Source organism: Sus scrofa, chromosome 14 (genome assembly GCF_054392235.1).
Source record: "Sus scrofa isolate SSC_HxYL_T2T_F1_AM1 chromosome 14, Sscrofa_HxYL_maternal_Yorkshire_Landrace_v2.0, whole genome shotgun sequence".
Lineage (NCBI taxonomy): Eukaryota > Metazoa > Chordata > Mammalia > Artiodactyla > Suidae > Sus > Sus scrofa.
Window position 1 is genome coordinate 21,160,355 of NC_139396.1, and position 21,657 is coordinate 21,182,011.

Here is a 21,657-nt window from a genome sequence, read left to right on the forward strand (position 1 = left end):
GGCTGGGGAGGCTGCTGGCTAGCTGTGTAGGACATCTTGGGGCCGGCCACTGGGGTGAGCAGGCTGCTCAGTCGAGAAAGGGTCTGACAGCCCGGGAGGAGCCCCGGGTGCGGATCTGAGGAGGGAACACTGGAGAGGTCTGTGTCTTGGACGCGGCAGGGAACCCCTATCACCATACCTCGTGCTGCTTCCTGGAGATGTTATGCGCATTCAAGGCAAACACAGCTTCCCGGGCGCCCACGTACAAGGTGTCCTTGTCCTCACTCAGCAGCAAGGCTGAGTAGTTGGAGATGCCCGGCTCGTGAAACTGCACCAGCTGAACCTCTGGGGAGGGAGTGGTGGGGTTGGGGGTGGGGGGGTGGCAGAGAGCAGGAGAACGTATTAGGTGGGTTTTTTTTTTTTGGCTGCGTCCGCAGCACGTTTAAGTTCCTGGGTCAAGGACTGAACCTGCACCACAGCAGCCACCTGAGTCAGGGAACTCCCCTGCATTAGCTATTCCCGGGCCTGGACATATTCGGAGCACCAGGGTGTGCACTGCTGTCTCCCTAGGGCTGGGCACGGGTCTGCTGCCACGGTGGCCAGGCCGCTGGCCGAGGCCAGAACTCGGGCCCCCTGGGGTAGAGCAGACCCGCTGAGGCCACCGCCCAGTGTGAGCCCCAGAGCCCGCATGCTCTAGCAGTGCTGGCCCTGATGTCCCTTCCTGCTCCCTCCAGCAGCCGAGTTCCCAAGCCCACAGCGTGGCCTCTCAGGGGATGTGACCTCCCAGGAATGTGACCTTCTAGGAACATGACCCCCGGCGGTGTGACCTCCCAGAAGGACAACCTTCCAGCAGCACAACCTCTTTGCAGGGTGACCGCGTGACCTCCCAGGAGACTACAGGCCAGACACCTTAAGTGCTGACCACAGGGGTTCCCTCTGTCTCCCATCAAACTCTGGTCTCTGGCTGTTTAGGCATCCACAGGCTAAAAAAAATAACTTATTTAGGGTTTTCTTATTCAGAAAAAAATTATTTACCTCAAAGCCTTTAAAAAAAAGTCTGTTTCAGTGATCATATCCCTTAACCCAAACATTTCTCAGGGATAACCACCACACATTTCCAAACCAGAGAAACCAATGACATTTTTCTTCACTTATTAAATAACTATATCAGGGACTATTTAGGAACATAAGAAATTCAAAGATTATCTCTTTAGGAGCAATATAAATGTACTCACACTATTTCCTAAGGAGCTATGTCTTGTTTTTGACCATCCCAGCATCAATTTTTTTTTTTTTTTTTTTGTCTCTTTAGGGCTGCACCTGAAGCATATGGAAGTTCCCAGGCTAGGGGTCGAATCACAGCTGCAGCTGCTGGCTTACGCCACAGCTACGGCAACACTGGATCTGAGCCTCACTGTGACCTACGCTGCAGCTTGCAGCAATGCCAAATCCTTAAGCCACTGAGTGAAGCCAGGGATTGAACCCGCATCCTCACAGATACCACGTCAGGTTCTTAACCCACTGAGCCACAACAGGAGCTTCCCCGCATCAATTTTCAAGCTGGCTTTCCATGTAGCACCAGGATCTGAGTTTACTGAAGAGTTAGGTGTTCACAATCTATGCTCGTCCAACTTCCCAGTGCTGAGGAAGATGCACACAGGATAGAGGCTCTCCCAGCACATGCACTGCCTGGAATTCTGCACAAGACAGCTCAGCCCTCAAGTACAACTTGCCCAGGACTGGGAATGAAGCTCTCTACCCACTGAACCTGAAAGACTCGGGTGACAGGGAGGAAATAAAAGAGCAACTAATAAACAGCAAATGAAAACAACTGGCCTGAAACTCAGCTACATAATGTCCTCAAAATACTCCTTGCTGCGGTTTATGCCTGGGCAGCATGCACCAAACATCGTTGGGCACAAGGAAGATAAACTTGTGTCCAGGGTCCCCCCTGATTTAGAAACCAAGTCAGCAGGCCATGAACAAGCCCTGCGGGTGTTTTCACTTATCTGAGCACCCTCCCAGAAGCAGTGGTGCAGGCAGTCTGCCCACACACCAGTGCCAAGGGCACAGACCCAGCAGAACAAAGGGTGCCCCACAGTACGAGCAGGGAGCAGGACCGGCTGTTCCCTTCTGATGCCACCAGGGCCCGGTACGGTTCTGCCCTCACCTCTGTGCTCCCAGGTGATCCTAGGTATGGGTGCAAACGCCACCGCTGTCCCGAACACCACGGCGAGGGCAGTGAGCAGCCTCCAGACGGGGGACCGCATCCTCATCGGCTGGGGCCACAGTGGGGGCTTGGGCAATGGAGGCCCGCGGGCAGGGGAGCCCACAGCGGGTGTGGTGGTTGCTGCTCAGAGCCCTGGGGCCTTGACCCACAGCACAGCCTGGAGCTGGTGGGCTGTGTGACCACTGAGGCCCAGCATCGCTCAGCACCTGGGTGAGGTCAGGCTGCTCCCAGCACTGCAGATGCCAAAGGCCACCCGGTTCTTAGCCAATGTGCTTCGTTACAGCCTTCTGAAGAAATTCTGGAAGAAAATGAAAAGGAAGGGTTACAAGTCAGGAGGTGTGGTAATAACGGCTGCCTTCCATTTGCTCAATATCCCGCACGGCTCTGCTCTCACCACATCCCCAGCCATGGACTCTGTGGGCGGCGGCGGCGGCGGGTGCTCCCAGGGAGACAGCCCCACACAGACACCACAGCCCAGAAAGAGCTACAGGACTCAGGGCTTCCTGCTCCTCAGGCTGGCCCAGAATGCAGGCAGACACAGGGACCCAGACCAGGGCCACAGACGCCTGCCAGGCTGCCCAGCTTCCTCCCTGTGCGGCCGCTGTGTCCAGCTGGTAAAGCGATGGGGAGAAAGAGAATGGAACCGGGGTTTCAGTTTCCCTCGGAGACTTGGGCTTCGCAATTCCTGTAATACTCATTGAGGATGACAGCCAGAGCTCAAGACTGGGCTGCACAGGCGCTGAAATGTGGGAGTGTACGCACGCACATGTGCAAGCACACACATGTACACGCATAAGGCATGCACACATACAAGCGTGCGTGTCCTGGTTGTGCAGGAGTAGGTGACCTCCTGCAGGGCACAGGGCCACCCTGATGGCCTTGCTCCTCCAGCCTCACGGTAAAAAGTCTGCCCACCATGGGAACAGTGGTCATGGCCTCTGATATGTCACCAAGAAGAAGCACCATACGGAAAGAACAGGCCTGTGCTAAACTGAGAAAGGGGGGCTCTCCTGGAGCCCACACTGCCCCGGTTTTACAACCACCTGCTCAGCCGCATGCGCTGTCTGCAGGGGTCCCTGAAGTGAGCTGCAGATAGCCCGGCTCCAGGTCAGTACGCTGGGGCAATTAAGCACTGGGGTTTGCCCCCGAGCTGAGGCTCTGCTGGGATCCCAGTGAGACTCTGAAATGGACTTGTCCCCTGCTTCTCAGGGAGAGGTTTAAACCGAAACACTGGTCCAAGCAGAGGCAGAAGAACACTTGCCAGTCACACCTGGGGAATATAATGAAGTCACGGCAGAACCCCCACACTTGCAGACACCCCGGGGGGGGGGGGGCCCAACACAGAGTCCAAGGCACACAACCTGCTCCACTGAGTACCCTCTTCTGCAAAATGGCAGAGCAGCTGCCCCCACCTCCACCCCTCTCCCCTCCCCTGGGGGCCCTGGGAGTCAGCCCTCCTAACCTCCTCCTCTTCTTTCTACCTCCCCCAGCCAAGCCACCTCCACGTCTATTAGTCCAACTGATACCCATGGCTCCTGCCTCTGCAGAACCTTCCCTGGCCCCCACCACCACTGTCAGCATCCTGCCCACAACCCCTCTGGAGGTCTGTCAAAAAGAGGTGCCAGCTCCCTCACTCCCGGCTCCCTACATGGGAACCTGCCCTGCGGCTCCCTGATACACCAGGTCAAATCCAACCTCCCAAGAGCATTTGGGGAGAAGTTCTGACTTCCTGTTCACCTGGTCAAGTCACTGCCTCCAGGAAACTCCCCAGGCTTCTTCCTCACCTCTCACAGCCCAGAATCCTCACGTAGGCCCCAAAACCTAGCAGAGGGCACAGCCTGCCCTCCACAGTGCTCTGGGAAGGTCTTTTATTTTTTATTTTAGTTTTTTAAAATTTATTTGTTTTTAATCTGCACCTGCAGCATGCAGAAGTTCCTAGGCCAGTGATCTAACCTGCACCACAGCAGTGACAACGCCAGATCTTTAACCCATTGAGCCACCAGGAAACTCCTGCCTTATTTACTTTTTATGGGGCACTACCACCACCTGGCTCCCCTTCACAAAGGAAGGCAGCACAGGGGGTTTCCTTAACTCCATGCTTCCTGCTTGCAGCCCAAAGGTGGGCCTGCCCAGGCTCCCCCTCCACCCTGAGGCACCTAGGGATCCCTCAAGTCAGGGAGCACACTGACAGCACACTCCTCCTCCAGGGACCAGCCCATCCGGGGTGGAGGCTGGCACCTCTTTTTGACAAAGGGCTGGATGAGCTTTATTTTCAGCTTTTTACTCCTAGAGCCTCTGTCCCAGCTACTCGATGCCAGTGTGGTAGCAAGAAAGCAGCCACAGATGACGCAGGAATGGATAAGAGTGGCTGGGCGCCAACACTACTATTTACAGGACAGAAGCTGGGCTGCAGGCCAAGGCCCTCGCTGGGGGCCCACGGGGACGGCCAGCCCAGGCGCCCAATGACAAGGGCGCGACCCATGCTAAATGCAATACTGGATTCACCAGGAAGCCAGGGAGGCCGGGAGGGGAAGAAGAGAGGGCTGGCTGCCTCACGGAGTACTCTCCCTCTGTGGCCCCCACCGTGTGGGCCACACGTCACCCTTAACCTGGGCTCTGGTCTCCTGCCCTTAGTAGGGAAGTGAGGTACAAGGCGGCTCTAGAAACCTAGGCCATGTGAGGTCTCAAACTCTGCCATGCTCCCAACGTGACCCACTCAGTAAATAATCCCGGAGTGTCCCGTGACTACTAAATACTCCCACAGAAATCCTATGCAGCCACAGGATGCTGAGGCCCTGGGGGAGAGCTGCCTGCGTGGATGATGCTGATGGCTTGGGGGAGCACCAGTCACCCGTCTAGCTCATTCCCAGGTCCAGTTTCACCACTACGTCTCCAATCAAAGCACTCCCCTCCCATCCTGACCTCTCCACAGTCTCGTACCCTCTCCATCTTGCTTCTGTTTTTGTCACTCGGGACAGAGGTGGCTGGCTTTCTGTCTCAGCATTCACATCCCTTCATTCTCCCTAACGGAATCCTAATTTTACCTGAGATAGAGTGTGGTCAGCTAACCATGTCTCCCAGCCTCCCTGGTGGCAGTTTTGGCCAAAGAACTGTGAACACAGGTTACTAAATAGTATTTCCAGGAAAGCTCTCTAAAGGAGGCTGACTCAGCTGGTGACGGTATTTCTTGGCTTCAGCCTTTCCTCCTTTTGCTGCCTGGAACTCAAATGTGATGGCTGGAGCTTGGCAGCCACCTTGTGAACATGAAGATAAGAGTCTCATTCTAAGGCCAGCCAAGTGGAAATCTATAAGAACTGGGGACTCTTATAATACACTGGAGACTTTACACTTGTTTTCTTCTGCCCACTTCTAGACTTGATAACAAACTGTCAATCAATCACTGTCATGTCAAATCTCTGTTACCAGCAGTCAGATACAATTCCAAACACAGACAACTTCCCTATAACACTTTTACCAAACAGTAGTTGCATCCGGAATAACGTTTTTTAATGTAAATCAGAACGTATTATTTCCCTACCAGATGTTTCCCACCCAGATTAAGCCCAAGGCATGACCTTGGTCTACCACCTTCTATCTAGCCTCTCCTGTTTCTCCTCATCTTTCTGTTCCAGTCACATCTGGGTATATGGAACTTGGCCCATCTGCAAGGTGCCGTCCCTCCTGCGTGTCAAAACCATCCAGAACTTTCCCAAATGTATCTGTTCCAGAGATCACGTGGGTCAATCCTGGGTAGAGTCCCATTAGTGTACCCGAGAAGCATTCTTAAAACCCTACCCTTCTCTGACATGCTTTCTCAGAAAGCTCCTGAAAGATCTGCCACCAAAAGGGTGCTCTTTCCGCAGTCTTCCTGGGGAAGGAAGCAGGGCTGGGGAACAGGGGGGTGTTCCATGCAGGAGGGGCTCAGGGAGGGGGAGACAGAGGCCCAGAGGGCGCGGGGGAGATCACACAGAGCTTCCGTAGGCTTATGTGCTGAAATACGAGGATTTATGGGTCTGGTGGAGCCCGAGGAGGAGTAAGTAACACAGATACGGGTGAAAAATGAAGCATAACACACTCAGAATGAAGCAGGTACTAATCCCAGGGAAAGCACAACGGCACACTTGAGAGGAAGTGTGATCAAAAGGGACCTAGCATGCCCAGCTGTGAGCAATACTGGCCTGGCACCAACAACTAAACCCGTGGAGCCATGTTCTTGCGAGGGAGGGGGCACAGTGAATGGAGGGGGGTCAGGGAGCCCCAATCCTCATCTTTCAGTAATATAGGATCTGACGTAGTAAAATCAGGAAATATCAATATAAGCACTTCGAAGGATGGATACTCTAAATGGCTAAAATAGTTGAGGCTCACTGTCTTGGGGACAAAGGGATAAGACCAGAGCTGCTTTCTCTCATAAGCTGCATAAGAACAACTTCATGTTAAAATCTTGTGCATTAATTGCTCTGATAAAAGCCAAAGTTTTCAAAGGAAATCAACGCTTTGATTCCTTGCAGCCTGCAAGACAGCAGCTCGGTGGGTGGAGAAGCAGGGGACACGGCCCCCGCAGGTGGTCCTCCCAAGGATGTGTCCAGGCAGCCAAGCTGGGGGTTCACACTTCTGCAGAAGCAGGAATATTCACCAAGCGACAGGAAGTGCCCTGAGCAGCAGAACAGGAGTTAGTGTAAAATGCAACTCCAAGAGTGCCTGGCAGGCACCGGGGGCTGGCTCCCTCCCACGGGCACCCTGGCCCCAGGGCCATCTCCATTCACCTCCTGCTTCATTTTCTGCACAGCATGAGTCAGGACTTCAAAATGCTCCATGATGTGGTCTCTTCTGGGGCAAGGCAGAAGCAGAGGACATGCAAACATCCCCGTTAGAGGACTAAGGCCAGAGCCGGAGAGAACCAAGCTGAGGCCGCAGTGACAAAGTTTCACATGCATAATTCCCAGAGGGGACGGAAATTTAGAATGGGCCTCATAAGGGCATTCACAGTCCCAGGAAAGGCTGAGCTGTCCTGACAGATGACCACCCCGAGTGGGCTGCAGCGGATGTGGTGGGAGGGCTGCTGCTCATGTGGGCTGCTCTGACTGGTTTAGGTGAGAAGGGAAAACGTTCTTCTTAATAGCCTTGAGCCTGGATCAACCCAGTCGCTGTTGTTCAGGGGCTGGGCTGAACTCACTCCTGGCGGTCCCCAGGCCCTCCTTGCCCACGGCGACCTGAGGACAGGCATGAGTTCTTCCTGCAGAAGCTTCCCAGCACGGGATGAATCCCATGCTGAACTATTTTTATCTCATCCACAAGCACCAGATTCCCAATGGCTCCCATCAGCCCTTGCCTCTGGTCCCCAAATGGTCTTTAAAAAACCAACATAAATAGCCAAAAGTCAGGAGGGTCCCTGCCACACACAGTTACCTCCTCTCTGGGGAGCGGGTGTGGGGGCTGCATGGTTTGCTTTATGACACTGGAAGGGTTGGATGTTTGTTCTTTTTCAACAAGCATGCATTGCTTTGTATAATTTTAAAGTGCCAAGGAAAACACACAGCACACTCATGCAGACACGGTGCACTGAACCGGGAACACCGGCTCAGAGCTCGCTGACAGGATGTCGCATTAAGAATTGCAGCCTAAATGTTCCAATGGACACAAGAGGACAAAGTGCCCACCTGCAGGCTTTCATGGGCCTTCCTGCTGGGAGTGTGCATTTGGCCTCCCCCATGTGAAAGTGTCACACTGAGACAGGAGCCCATTAGGAAGACAGGGTCGCACAGTGTCACACCCATTACCTACACGTAATTGCTCAGGTTCAGGAGGCGTATGCGACCCCACTTTAAATGTCAAGAGAATGGCAACCAGAGAGGGTCTCGGAGCCCATCATTCAGGGGCCTGTCAGTGCCTGTCACAGCAGCTTTCCACTTGAGTGACCTTGAATCGAGTCAGGAGGCTAGGGCAGAGATGAAACCATACACACGTGACTATGTACATATGCATGTACGCGTGTACATGTGTACCACATACCTGTGTGTGTATATACTGTATGTGTACCTGCATTGTATTGGAGTATGTGTGTGCACGTGCGCTTTCATGTGTGCACTCGTGCACACACGTGTCGCGGCCATACATCTGCCTGTGTGTATGCATGTTCATTCACTCCTGTGGGTATGTGCATGTGTGTGTTATGCATATGCCTATGCATGTACATGTGTGTACATGCAGGCCAATCAGCGTGTATGCTTCCTCTTCCAGCACAAACATCCGATTTAGTACTGCATTCCTAGATGGGACTGGTGACTGTAGGCCGGGGTCCTCTAAGGAAGGAACCATGGACCAAGGGTGCTGGCTGGGGTCTGTCACACCCACCCACCCCTTAGACTCCCTTCCTGGGCTGTCACGGGGTCACAGAGGGCCACCACCCACTACCTCATGTAAGGTGTCAGTGCTCCCATCAACAACAGGATACTAACCCAACCTTAATAGTACCTTCACTGGAACCCCCAGGGAACCCGTGAAAGGGGAGCCTGGGTGACAGCTGTGGACAACTGCTGGGGGACCTGTTCTGGCTTCTTATCTATGGGTTTATCCAGACAGGGCAGGTGAAGCCCCACTGACCCTCGAGTCTGTGTGGCCAGGACACCAGAAGACACAAACACGGCGATATCGTCCCCTCCCAGCCGGGGCAGAGAGCACGAGGGCCAACCTGAGACCATGCCCTGCCAGCGCTGGTGCCGGCTGTCTCCACCCTAGGCTGCACCCCACCATGGGCTCCCCTCCTTACCCCATCCCCCAGCTCCCTCCCTGCAGTGCTCCCCTCTCCCAGCCCTGGCTGTGGTGCTGATGTCAAATTGCCTTGCCCCCTCAGGAATCAGGAGCAGGTTTCAGAAGCTCTCAGTGTCACACACAACAAGCAGCTTATTGTTTCAACTTCCTCAGAACTTAGAATGGATCCAAGGGCGGTGGGGGGAAGAAAAACAAAAAAAAGGAATGTCCGTCATGGCACAGCAGAAACGAATCCAACTAGGAACCATGAGGTTGCAGGTTTGATCCCTGGCCGCGCTCAGTGGGTTAAGCATCCGGAGTTGCTGTGGCTGTGGTGTGGGCCGGTGACTACAGCTCCAATTAGACCCCTAGTCTGGGGACCTCCATAAGCAGCCCTGGAAAAGACAAAAAAAAAAAAAAAAAAAAAAAAGAAGGGATCCAGGAGCAGCACTGCAGCTGCAGGTGCCATGCGCAGTTTTGTTGCTCAGTCCAGCCGGAACCCCACTCCCCTCAATGGAAAAATGGCAAAGTATCCAGGACACTGGCTTTCCCCTTTAGCCACCTCACAGGGCCAAACAAGTCACTCAGGACGTCTTGGCCTTAACCCTTGTTCTCTCACCTAACCCCAGCATGTCTGTGCCACATGTGCTGGATGGGATCCAGGAAGGAGACAGAGGGCGGTGGGGTGACCGGTGCACATGCCCACCAACTAATCAGTAATCAATCAGCAGTGATGATGGGCAAGTGCTGAGAAGGGCATGCAAAGGGGGGGGGTTGAAGGGCAGCAGGGACCCCCCCAGTGCAGAGGCCAGCAGGGAGGGCTCATACCACCTGTGTGACATCATTCTTCACATGTGGACACAAACAACACTGTCTCTCTCTCTCTCTTTTGCTTTTTAGGGCCACATCTGCAGCACATAGAGGTTCCCGGGCTAGGGTTGAATCAGAGCTCCAGCTGCTGGCCTACACCACAGCCATAGCAACGCCAGATCCATCTGAGCTGCGTCTAGGACCTACACTGAAGCTTGCGGCAACATCAGATCCTTAAGGCACTGAGCGAGGCCGGGGATCAAACCCTAATCCTCACGGACACTATGTTGGGCTCTTGACCTGCTAAACCACAATAGGGCCTCCAACAACACTCTTGGAGGGTGTGCGGCACTGCTCTCGGCGTGGGCATGTGCCCCAGGGCTTAGCTGAGCACTGGGGACATAAAGCAACCTTCTTCCCAGGCCTGACTCTTCCTGCCTCCCGACCCGGGGAGAAATGTGTGTGGTCCAGGGGCGGCTCAGCACCAGACATGCCCCAAGCTTGTTTCCCAAGGCCCAGAGGATGCTACCGTGTGTACCAGGAGATATCTGAAATGCCACTGAGACTGGTGCTTCATGCAGTCCCCAGTCTGACCTGGACAGAGGGCAAACTTAAATTAAGGACCCTGTTGTTCAGGTTTTGCCTTCACTGGAATTGATTTGCGTTCTTAATTTTCTCCTTACCTTATAAAACTTCCTACCTTCTCAAGGAACTCCAAGGGTGCTTAACTCCACTTAGTAAAGAAATGTAACAATGTAAAAACATCTAACAATGCTCCTTGAGGCAGAGAGAAATTTCAGAGATTGCCACTAGCAGAGCGGGTGGAGGGGTGGGGCAGAGGATTCCCGAGGACCTTTCTGAATTTCCACATTGATTCTGTGTCCTGGGGATTCTTGGGCAGCAATTTTACGGACAAGCTGGGTACATAGAGCCACGTGGGCAGACAGCCCTGCGGCACTGAGGGCACAAGGCCACCAGGGGGTGCTGGTGAACAGACGGGCGAGGGAGGCTGAGGCAGCTCTGCAAGAACCACCGAGAAGCAGCGGCTCCCCCGCCACGAGGAAAGGTGGGTTCAGAGCAGCAGGCTGGATGACCCATGTGTGCCAGGGAGGAGGGGCCGGTCTACATACACAAACAACACACACGGACACACTGGACACATACACTGATATACACAGACACACACGCCAACACACACATGGATATAGACACACAAACACAAACATGGATACAGACACAGGGACACACATGAACACAGACATGGATACAGACACACATGGACACACAGACACACAAAGACAGACACACAGGTGCACATAACGGACACACAGAGACACAGGCACACATCCACCTGTTAGCAGTGATTATTGCCGGGAACTCACTTTTTATGTTTGCTTTTAAAACAATGAATGGCACTTTACGTGCCTTTTTTAAAAAAAATGAATACATCAAAAATTGACATCTCCCACATTAACCTGTTCCACCCGCCCGCCCATTTCTTGGTGTGGGGATCTACCCTTGCCATTTCTTTTGCATTTCCATAAAAATGAGAAGTGGCTTCTTTTCCTGCATGTACTTCATGCTTCTTAGGACCACAAGCTAAAAGTATTAAGAGTCTACTCTGGCCATTTCTTGGCCCTTTGTGCATTTCCACAAAAAAGGAGAAGCGGCTTCTTTTCCTGCATATGCTTCATGCTTTTTAGGACCACAAGGTCAAAGTAGCAGGAAAGCCCACCCTCTCAGGCTTTTGCATTGGAATTCTCTAACAGCTCAGTGTGGTCCTCAACAGAAGAGAACACCCTTGCTTTCAACTCCTTTATATCCAAGGATTCCAAAACGCTTCCTTAAAGTGCCCAGCAAACAAAATCCAAAGACAAATGTTCTGGGCGGGGTGGGGAGGCAGGGAAACTAGGAAAAGAATACTGGTAATATAAACGCCAAAGATTTGAATTCCTCACAAGTACAAACTACAGAAAGAAAAGATCTAACAAACTAAAGAGCCTCCGCCCAACAGAGCCGTTAATTAAACACCTTTATGTGTATAGCCAGCCAATAAACACAGAAAAGTGCTAAGCAGCCCTAGAAGTGAGGCTGTGTTCATTAAAGCCGCCCTCAAACTGGCATAACTGGTCCTTGTGACTGCCACACGCAGCAGACACTAAAGTCTATGTCGGCAGCAGGTGTGTCAAGAAGCCAGCAGAAGCCACAACGGTGACGGCTCGTCCGCACAAGACAGGAGTAGCTTAAAAAGATGAAGGGGAGATGGGCGCTTGCCTTTTGTTTTTACAAATTAAACTGACACTTCTCTTTCCTCTAAAACTGGAAATCCATGGCTGACCATGTATTAACTGACTAAAATTAAGATGAATCATAAAATGACTCAATTTCAGGGCCAGTGACATGGAGAATCCTTTTTTTACAATAGACCTCACTGATGGAACACCTCCCCCTCAAAAAAAAAAGAGACGATGGAGCATTCTGGTGCCTGGATCAGTGGCCTAGAGCCCAGGAAGAGGACAGGGAAAGAAGCAGGGGCGGAAAAGCAGAGGGGCTGAGAAGGAAAACTGGGCAATGGCCCTACTGCCCTCTGGCTTTCCTTCACACCAGCCCCACAGGACGGCAGCCAAATCCAGATCTGTCCCCAAGACCCCACAGAGATCCACCCCAGGGAGGCCTCTACACAGTGTCAACTATGCTAAACCAGGAAATAGACCGAGGAACAGTGATTTTACCTGTATCGTGTGCCTCTGGAAACTTCCCGATCATTTCCAGGAAGCAGTCTTCAGAAATCGTGGCTCTGAAAACAACGGGAGACAAGAGTATTTAAACACTTAAACTGTTCCCATAAACTCAACATCACTTCTGGAAAAGGCACTGAAAAGAAACTCCTGCCTTCACCTCTGGACCCCTGCAGCTGACTCTCTGACCCAGGGTGGCCTGGCATTTGTGCATTTGGGCAAACAGGAGAGAGGGAGCGTGCAATCACTCGCCTGTGAACAAAGGAAGTGCAACCTGTTGGTCACCCAGGCGCTGGAGCTGGTCCCCAACCACTGACCACTACCACTTCCCTGCAGAAGAAGCCACTCAAAGTACAAGCCAGGGTCACCGTCAGCTCAGAGTCCATAAACCGGAACATGTCATCAGACTGTCTACTGACTTCAGACATGTACCCTTTAGAATCTGTGTTCCTCGAAATCCAAGGTGGGAGGCAATGAAGGAAAAAGAGATACAGACAAGACATTTACAAGAAAACGATCTCCTGAAGAACCCATTAAATTCCCCTTTTCTTTGTTTTTGATTGTTGTTTTTATGCTGAAGAGCAGAATTTCCACAGCGGTACAGCAAATTTCTATACTATATTTGTTACCCTTTCCCAGTTCAGGACGGAATCTGCAAAACAGGGATTCCCGTGTCGAGGAAGAACATATCCTATCATAGAGAATTAGCACTGCAAAACCAGAGGGCACTGTGTAGGATGAATGATGCTTCAGAAATAGGTCAAATTGATGCTGATCCTTTTATGATTGCAAATGATCCGACACTTTTTTTTTTTTTTTTTTTTGGTCTTTTCAGGGCAGCACCCATGGCATATGGAAATTTCCAGGCTGGGGGTCAAATCGAATCGGAAATGCAGCTGTTGGCCTACACCACAGCCACAGCAACACCAGATCCTTAATCCACTGAGGGAGGCCAGGGATCGAACCCACGTCCTCTTGGATGCCAGTCAGGTTTGTTCCTGCTGAGCCATGACAGGAACTCCACAAGTGATCCAACATATTTTTTAAATCTCAAAATTAAGCTCTAGCATTTTCTGTGGTTGCAATTATTTTTTCTCTTTGGCTTTAAGGATTTCTTGCCCTTTTTCCAAAGACAGCTGAGAAGGAGGAGAAGCTGGAAACACAGCTAACTCCCCATCTCCCCACACCGGCCTCCGAGGAGGGGACCATCATGCCTGCTGCACAGAGACCTGTCTTAACCTCACTCTCACATGGCCACCCAAGCACCCCATTTCCAAGGCCACCCAGGGTCCCTAACATGTCCCCTGAATGCTAAGCAAACAGTTCAAGTTAGTAGATGAGACCGCAAAGTGACAGGTGGAAATGGCAGGATTCGCCAGCCCCCTGACACCCACCCCTGGTGATGGGGTGCCTCAGACCAGGTCTGAGGTCCTTCCTACAGCAGTGGCTGCTTCTGACAGCCAATTTATAAGCAAAAGCGTCTTCAGGTGAGCAAGCAGGGCAGTTTCCTGGACAAGATTATATCTACCCACGACACAGAACCCAAGGGCAGGCCGTGGGCAAAGCCGAGGAACCACGGGATTCACCTGTTCACACGGGGCTTTCCTATCACATGGACAGGCAGGGCCCAGCAGCCATCTGGGGATTGCTGCAAACAACTTAAGGGAAAAAGAACATGAGTCGAGCCATCACCCGTAAATAAGAGGTTTAGATAAACACTGTGAATACCAAGAATTTGAAACCCCCAAAACATCTCTCTTCTAGAAATCCAGTAAGTCTTCCTCACTTTAATAAATAAAAGCCCACAGCTGCTTGTTCTGTGGCTGGAAAAGGCAGGTTATCATATTCAGCCTAATTTCATGGTATCAGGCAACAAACAACAGCAGGCTGGGGCTCCCGGGTGTACGTCTGTGTGCTTACACACAATGCACTTGGACACTGATGTCCTCACTGTCTGCCTTCAAGCCAAGTGGCCACATCTACCCTCCACCAAAGAGCAAAAAGACACACTTCCGGCTCATTCAACCATGAGGCCCTGCGGGGGCCCCCGTTCTCTACACCCTTCACCACAGCAACTTTTCTCTTCTTTCCCAACATCAAACCCCAGAGGCTATAATTAGTTATCGCCATACTGAAGAATGCAAAAGACCCCCTCTGTATGCAATCACGAACCATATCGCTCTAACACCACATGGCCTCTGACTCTGCAAACCTGCTTGTCATGCACTGTCCACTTGCAAGAGAAAGGGGTAAAATCAGGAGACAAGCGTCTCCCTCTCCCTCTCCCAGGAGAAACTTGCTGCCCACCCCCACCCCCGCAGGAGAGTGTGGGGGCCCCAACGCCCAAGTACCTGTCTCAAAACATTTATGGCAAGACCACAGAGCCCAGGTGAAGGGGTCTTCGTCTGGCATGCACCTTGCTGATATCCTACAAACGTGACCTCGCCTTCCAAAGGCCCCTTGCAGCAGCCACTGAGCAGGTGCTCCCTTCAGCACATGGAGTTGGGGCCAGGCGTGGGACTCTCCAGGCCTGGCCTCTTCATTTTCCAGCCGTGTATCCTTGGAGAAGTTCCTGGGCTTTTCTATGCCTCTGCTACCTCATCCAGAGAGTGGGTATAATAAGAGCACCTACTTCATTTGGTTGTTAGTCAGATTCAGGAGTAAACTATGTGAAGAGCTTCAGTGTCCGGCAGCTAGGAAGCACTGCCTAAGTATCAACTGTGACTTTTCTTACCTGTGAAGCACAGCCAATTATACCTAATTTGTTAATTACCTACTCTGCAAGATGTAAATATCGGGGTTCAGCCCCCTGCAAGTTTAAGCATATCCCCCATCCCCCATGAACGGGTTCTCTCCCTGTCTCCTCCCCTCAAGAGGAATTCAGAGCCCAGGGCCTGGGTTTGCCTGGGGCCACGCCCACACTCTCCCAAAGCAGGGCCCTGCTCACAGGTTTGCTTCCTTCTACTGGGAAATACTGCACATAACTTTCATGACTTATTCTCATCTGACTCACTTCTAAGTTTTCCATTAGTTACAGTGTTTTTGTTTTGTTTTGTTTTTGCCTTTTTGCCTTTTCTAGGGCCGCTTCCCTCGGCATATGGAGGTTCCCAGGCTAGGGGTCCAATGCGAGCTGTAGCCACCTGCCTTCACCAGAGTCACAGCAAAGCAGGATCCGAGCCATGTCTGCGACCTACACCACAGCTCATGGCAATGCTGCATCCTTAACCCACTGAGCTAGGCCAGGGATTGAACCTGCAACCTCATGGTTCCTAGTCAGATTCGTTAACCACTGAGCCACGACGGGAACTCCAAGTTACAGTGTTTTTGAAAAGGCGTGTTCTCTGTGTTGTAAAACACAGTCAACATCTAGAACATTTTTTTAAACTTCTTTCAAGCCAGTTAGATGTCTTAATTCCGTCCAAGCTTCTTCCCCCTAACAGGGGAAGCAGCAAAGTGCGGTGGTCAGGGTGCAGGTTCTGAGGCCAGCCTGCCCAGGTCGAGGTCTGGTGCTGCCTCTTCTCAGCTTTGTGACTGAGAACAAGTCATTACCCTGCCCCCAGGTACCCTCTCAGCCCCTCTACACCCACAGCCCCTCCTCCTCCTCCAGCTACTCTCCTAAGGCCCCACCTCTGCGGAGGAAGCTGGGTGAATGAGAAGTTGTAAAGGACATAGGCGTGCTTCAGGAGTGGACATTAAATAAATGTTAACACAGCAACACAAACGACACTGTGCTCCTGTGATACAGTTGGGACCACCCCCAGTGCTGGGAAAGGTTCACCAGAACCTCAGGGCCACACACAGATACATCCTAGCAGAAACAAGTGTGGGGGAAAACTGGGTTTTTTTGAGCTAACACCAATCGGCATGCTGGCTCTAACTCTATGATTTACGCCTAGATTTGCAGCTTCTCTTCCTAAAATGCACAGCCACGACATCAGCTTTTACTCCCAGTCCCTAGTCCACGAGCCTGAAAAGGTCTGAACTCAGGGTGCATCCTCTGACTCCAAACTTGCTCAAGCCCTGTCTTTCAGAGCCTGACTTGGCTGCCCCAGAGTGACTTCTGCCCACTCTACTCAAAATGTGTGACACCCCAGGGCTCCCCTCAGGCTGCACGCCCCACCCTGGCTCTCCAGCTTTCCTGCAGGGCTTTTAGAGCAAACGGTCACCCAGACTCACCCCCAGGCCTCCTAGTTGGAGCTCCCTGTGCACCCAGAGTCTGCATGACTTCAAGGGCTGAGAAGCAGCAGAAGCACCTCCACCCTGCCCGCCTTTCCCAGGGGGACCCTGCCTTCTGCTCCACACACCCTGGCTGTGCCCCACCAAGAGTGGTCAAGCCTACAGAAAGCTTGGTTGTCATTCCAGCTGGGCTGACAGGCCAGGGCAGCCTGAAAACAGCCCTAGAACGGATGCCTAGATCCGGCCAAGCTTTGCTTACTGGGTCTCTTGAAAAATTATAAGCAAGAAGAATAACAAACATCCCACCAAAGCTGAAGGAGAGAAAGTAACCATTCATGAGAGCAAAGCAGGCACTCCGGCTGGATTCTCCAAGACTGCTCACATCTGGGGTTGCCACCAGGCTGGGCTATACTATACCCCCCACCCCAGCCCTGGTGCACTGGGCATGAGCCGGGGCGTCAACGGCACCATGAGACAGGAGGTGGTTCACTTCCCTGTGTCCAACCCCCTGGACTGTGCACACGCTTGACTGTAAATGCTGGATATCTGAAGGAGCCCTCAGTATGTGCCAAGAGACTTGGCAACCGAAGGCCACAGCCTCATGACCCCAACCATGGGGCACCAGCCGTGTGGCCCCCTGCTGCCTCTGGAACAGCAGTGACATCCACCCCCGGAGATCCCTGGTCCTTCACAGCTCCGGTGAGACAGGTTTTATGTGCTGCTGCCTCAGAGGAGAAAAAGCAACAACTGGTCTGGAGCCACAATCAGAGATGCAATTCCCCCTCAAGGGCCTCATTACCCAGAGGCCCTGTCAGCACCTCCCAAGCTCTGGGACTGGCCATGGCACTGGGGGTGGGGTGGACACGTCCCAGCGAACAGGGCGGACACCGCTCCTGGCGGAATCCTTGTGTCTCCAGTTTGAATAGATGTGCCTTCTGCCCTGGAGCCAGCAGCTCCTACCCTTCCTCCTCCAGGAACTCAGGGCAGATGGGGGTGGAGGAGTGGGGGTGGGGTGGTGTCCTAGCCCCAGGCGGGCACTTCAGAAGCAGTGGTCCCTTCTCTTTGCCATTTGCCGGGTGGTGAAGCCATCATAGCATCTGCCTAGAACCACCAGGAATGGGGCTGGCACTGCGTCCGTACCCACAGGTGCTCATGGCCCCTCCAAGTGTCCCCTGCGTGGTTTCACCAGGGGATAGGGCTGCTCTATCCCTGCATGGGGCTCCCAGACCCTGCCCAGCGGCAGGACAAGTGAGTCTCTCCTCTTGGAGGAGGAGAGCGGCCTGGGGCCTGGGATTCTCACCAAGTCCAGGCCTGAGCGGAGTTTCTTTTTTAAGTCCAAAACCACAAAATGCTACTCTCGTTGCCTTCCTATCTAGTGATTCCTTAAAAATACACAGCAGAAGTACAAAGTCAGGCCAGCTCGACCACAGGCCATTATCCAACTCCAGGGTCGGAGCCAACACAGGGCCTCTCCTTATATCCCAGCCTTCCCTCCGGGACGCGACTTCCCTCGAAGCTGGGCAAAAATTCATCAGGGGATCCACACGCTCCGGCCAGAGCGCCTGAGGGGCCAGGTCGCCTCACCCTGGCAGGACACAAGGGAACACTCACCATCCCGTCAGCCGGGGTCCAAGTCCACCTTAGTAATGGCTTCAGACTCCCAACTGTTCTCTGTGTGCACACGCCGGGGGCATAAACCTTTCCACCTGATTCGCCAGCCTCCACGTCCCTTGAAGGGGACTTCCAGGAACGTCACCTTAGTCCCTGGACTCGGCTGAGCACCGTGCAGCAGAGACAGTTATTCTGAGACTCTGCTGCTTCTGCACCACCTTTGAACCCCACCAGCCCACACCCGGTCAACAGTGGACCGAGGGGCCTCTGCGCGTCTGAGCCCAAGGCGCTGTGGGAGCCACCAGGAAGGTCAGAAGGGCATGCGGTCTGGAGAGACTGCCCTGATGGAAAAATCAAATACCTGCGTCCCTCCAGATGGCAGGAAGGAGCTGGGAGTCACCTCTGCTAAAATCCCCCGTGTGAAGTGAAGCCCAGGTTGCAGGGAGGCATCTGAGGCAACCGCACGCACCCCGCGGTCCAGAAATTCACTCTGCAGCCTCCACATGGGAGTGACCGCCCACGTTCCACAAGCCACGGCTTGCCGGGCCTTGGTCCCATTAACCGCAACCTGCCCTGGAGCCTGGCTTCATGGTCCCAGGGCCTGCACAGGGCCTGTCCTTCCAACAGACAGTGTCCCACAGTGGGCGGGCGGAAGGAGGCGTTCCCTTTCTGAGCCCTGTGTCACTTTCCAGATGATTCAGCACAAGTGAGATGTGGAAAAGTAACAGGTGGTGTGTCACCATCACGCTGTCATCTTCCAGGTGAGGTCCAGCTGCAGGGTTAACCCCTCTGTCTCTGGCAGCCCCCAGGAGGCACCTCCCCTCGGACCACAACCAGGGAGCAGGTTAGGAAGGAACAGAGGCAGAGGAGTCTCTAGCCGGGAGGGAACCAAAATCAACTAAAAAATAAATCTGAAAGATATTCTGGAACATTCTTATATCACAAGAACCCGGCTGCCCACTCTGTCCCCACTGTGGTCCTGCCACCTCGTCCCTGTGGAAGATGGCATCTCAGCCCAGAAGCGCTGGGCTCCGTCACAATGGCAGAGGGGCAGGGCACCTTCTTTGGCGTGGGCTGCGGTTACCACCTCATGCATTCTGGGTGCCCTCGTCCGGTGACAAGGGACACGGGAACAGGATGCAGGGATGGAGCAGAGGTGACCACAAATGTGGTCCTGAAATAGCACTGGCCAGAGGAAAGGGCTTGGTTTTCTCACATTTCAAGACCCTTTTTGGTTAAGATGCATATGGTTTTAAAGGGTGAGAAAGGGAGAAAGTGCTTCACAACAGCACAGAGTACTACATTCAGTCACTTGTGATGGAACACGACTGAGGATACGAGAAAAAGAATGTATATATGTGTATAACTGGGTCACTCTGCTGCACAGCAGAAATTGATAGAACATTGTAAGTCAACTGTAATAAAAGAAATTAAAAAAGAAAAAAAGAGTAGCTAAGAAAAAAACATACCAAAACAAACAGTGCTTCCTTCACTGATCTCTCTTCTGGCCATTGGACTTACTCAGCTGATAGAAAATAGGGGTGTAAGCACACATCAAACGTCCCCCTTCTGTTGAGGGTGACACAGCTTGGAGGCCTGGCTTCTTGCAGAACTGGACCTGGAGTGTGGCCAGCTGGCAGTGCCAACACCACAGAAACAACCACCCCTCCTTGACCCAGGCGAGATGCCACGAGAGACACAGGGTCAGGCCATTCTCGTCCAGTGGGTCCCTGATGACCACCGCCCCCAAGGAGGGCTCTGGTGGGGACAGTCTCCACAGGACCCCTGTTTTCCTCACACTGTGGGACACAGGGCAGGAGCCCTTGGGGGGCGAATGTTCACCTGCGCGGGCCCAGCAGGTGGATCTGCTGGTCCCTGGGGGTGGGAGAGTATGCCAGCGGGCTGACCTCAGAGAAAAGCGGCCTGGTCCCTGGTCCTGGGAACAGACGCCACCCTCATCTGCAAAGCTGGCCGCAGGCCAGGCCTCACCCAAGCACTTCTGCTTTCCCTGTGACCACACAGGAGGACGTGGTCTAGACAGATGTCCCTGGGCAATGTGGGCGCCACTTCCCATGAAGGCACTTCCTTATGCTCCCCGTGGTCACAGGTTCAGGCCAGCACCGCCCCCACCACGACAGCTCCCCTCTGGGCTTCACACTCAGGGCCACCAGTCTTGTCCCTGACTCACTGCATGCTGGACAAAGCGAGGGACTCGGGCAGGCCTGTGAGCACCAGCTGAGGGCTAAGTCTGGGCGCAGCCACGGGGGCCCGACGTACCTTCAGGCACCCGGGTGGGTGCTGGGCAGCAGGGGAGAGGATGGGAGTCCTCGGCCAGATGCTGGCACGGCTCTCAGAGCACAAAGAAATCCTCAGAGCCCTGGAGGCCCCGGCCCCGCATTTCCACATTTCCGAGAGGAGGAACCTGAGACACACAGCTCTCAACCCTGCCCAGTCCGCCCCTACACCAGGACAGGGCTCTCCCCTGCACTGGGGCTCTGACCTCACTCAGGCCAGCCCCACCTCCGTGTGGGGTGATGGGCACCGCCAGGAAGGAAGTGCTCCTGGAAAGTGCAGAAAACAAGCTCCCACCCAGCTGGCTGTGGGGATACCAGGAAAAGCAGAATCCTTGCCCTGTTCTCTGACCTTGTAGGCAGCCAGTGGGGCTTCTCTCAGAGCTGGCTGGGCACCCCCATGCCTTCCTTCCATCAGCCCCTCTGTGTCCCTGTCAGCCCCAAAGCTCTTGGTCTGGAAGCTGCTGCGAGGTAGAGGTTCCCAGGTGGGAATCGTCCATCTCAGGCCCAGGAAGCCACACGTCCCAGGGCACTGACAGCCCAGGGCCCTCAGATCCTTCCCCAGCAATGGCCACCTGCTGCAGCCTGGAGGCAGCTCCCCCAGCTGGCAGGAGCCCCCCAGTGGGCAGCTACCCCCTCCCCCACCCCAGTTCCCTCCAGTCTTAGCCTCACTCATCACCTGTGAAAGGCCAAGGAGACCCACGGAGGAGCACTGAGTCCCTGTCATCACTGCAGGAGCCCTCCTGGGATGAGAAGAGAGTGAGTCAGGCCACCTATGCCCCCAAGAATGTGCTGATGTCCACAAGGATTCTTCTTCCCGCAACCATGACCATCATCAGATACTTGCAGATAAGAGCGCCAAAGGCTTGGAAACCGCCAAGAGCCACATCAGTGTCGAACAGTGGGGTCAGCGTCTGAAGCCTGCCATCTAACCCCAGGCCTGCCCCCGCCCCAACACCACCTCGCCACTCCTCTGTCAGAGACCCTGACCCAGGAAGACGCCATCGAGTCACTAAGCACATCTGGGCCTAACTGGGCTTATCCGAATCCCGTTTCTCATCAAAAATCTCCA

At 53.5% G+C, this 21,657-nt stretch overlaps 1 protein-coding gene across 30 annotated transcripts in view; it reads right to left on the bottom strand.

The window, feature by feature from the left end:
• SEMA4D (semaphorin 4D) overlaps positions 1–21,657 on the bottom strand; it is a 121,401-nt gene that overhangs the window by 35,603 nt on the left and 64,141 nt on the right. For 19 of the 30 annotated variants that reach the window (XR_014826371.1, XR_014826370.1, XM_084994485.1 and 16 more), the window contains 3 exons: positions 12,502–12,566; positions 2,150–2,507; positions 179–324 (listed from right to left, as the gene is read on the bottom strand). Coding sequence is in view for 22 of the 30 variants with exons in the window: in XM_084994485.1 (XP_084850611.1) it covers positions 179–324; positions 2,150–2,255 (252 nt within the window). In the remaining 8 variants the exon portion in view is untranslated. Of the gene's footprint in view, positions 1–178; positions 325–2,149; positions 2,508–12,501; positions 12,567–18,294; positions 18,966–20,571; positions 20,802–21,657 lie in introns of those variants that run through there. The other 11 variants (XM_084994497.1, XM_084994492.1, XM_084994489.1 and 8 more) reach the window with 7 other exon arrangements.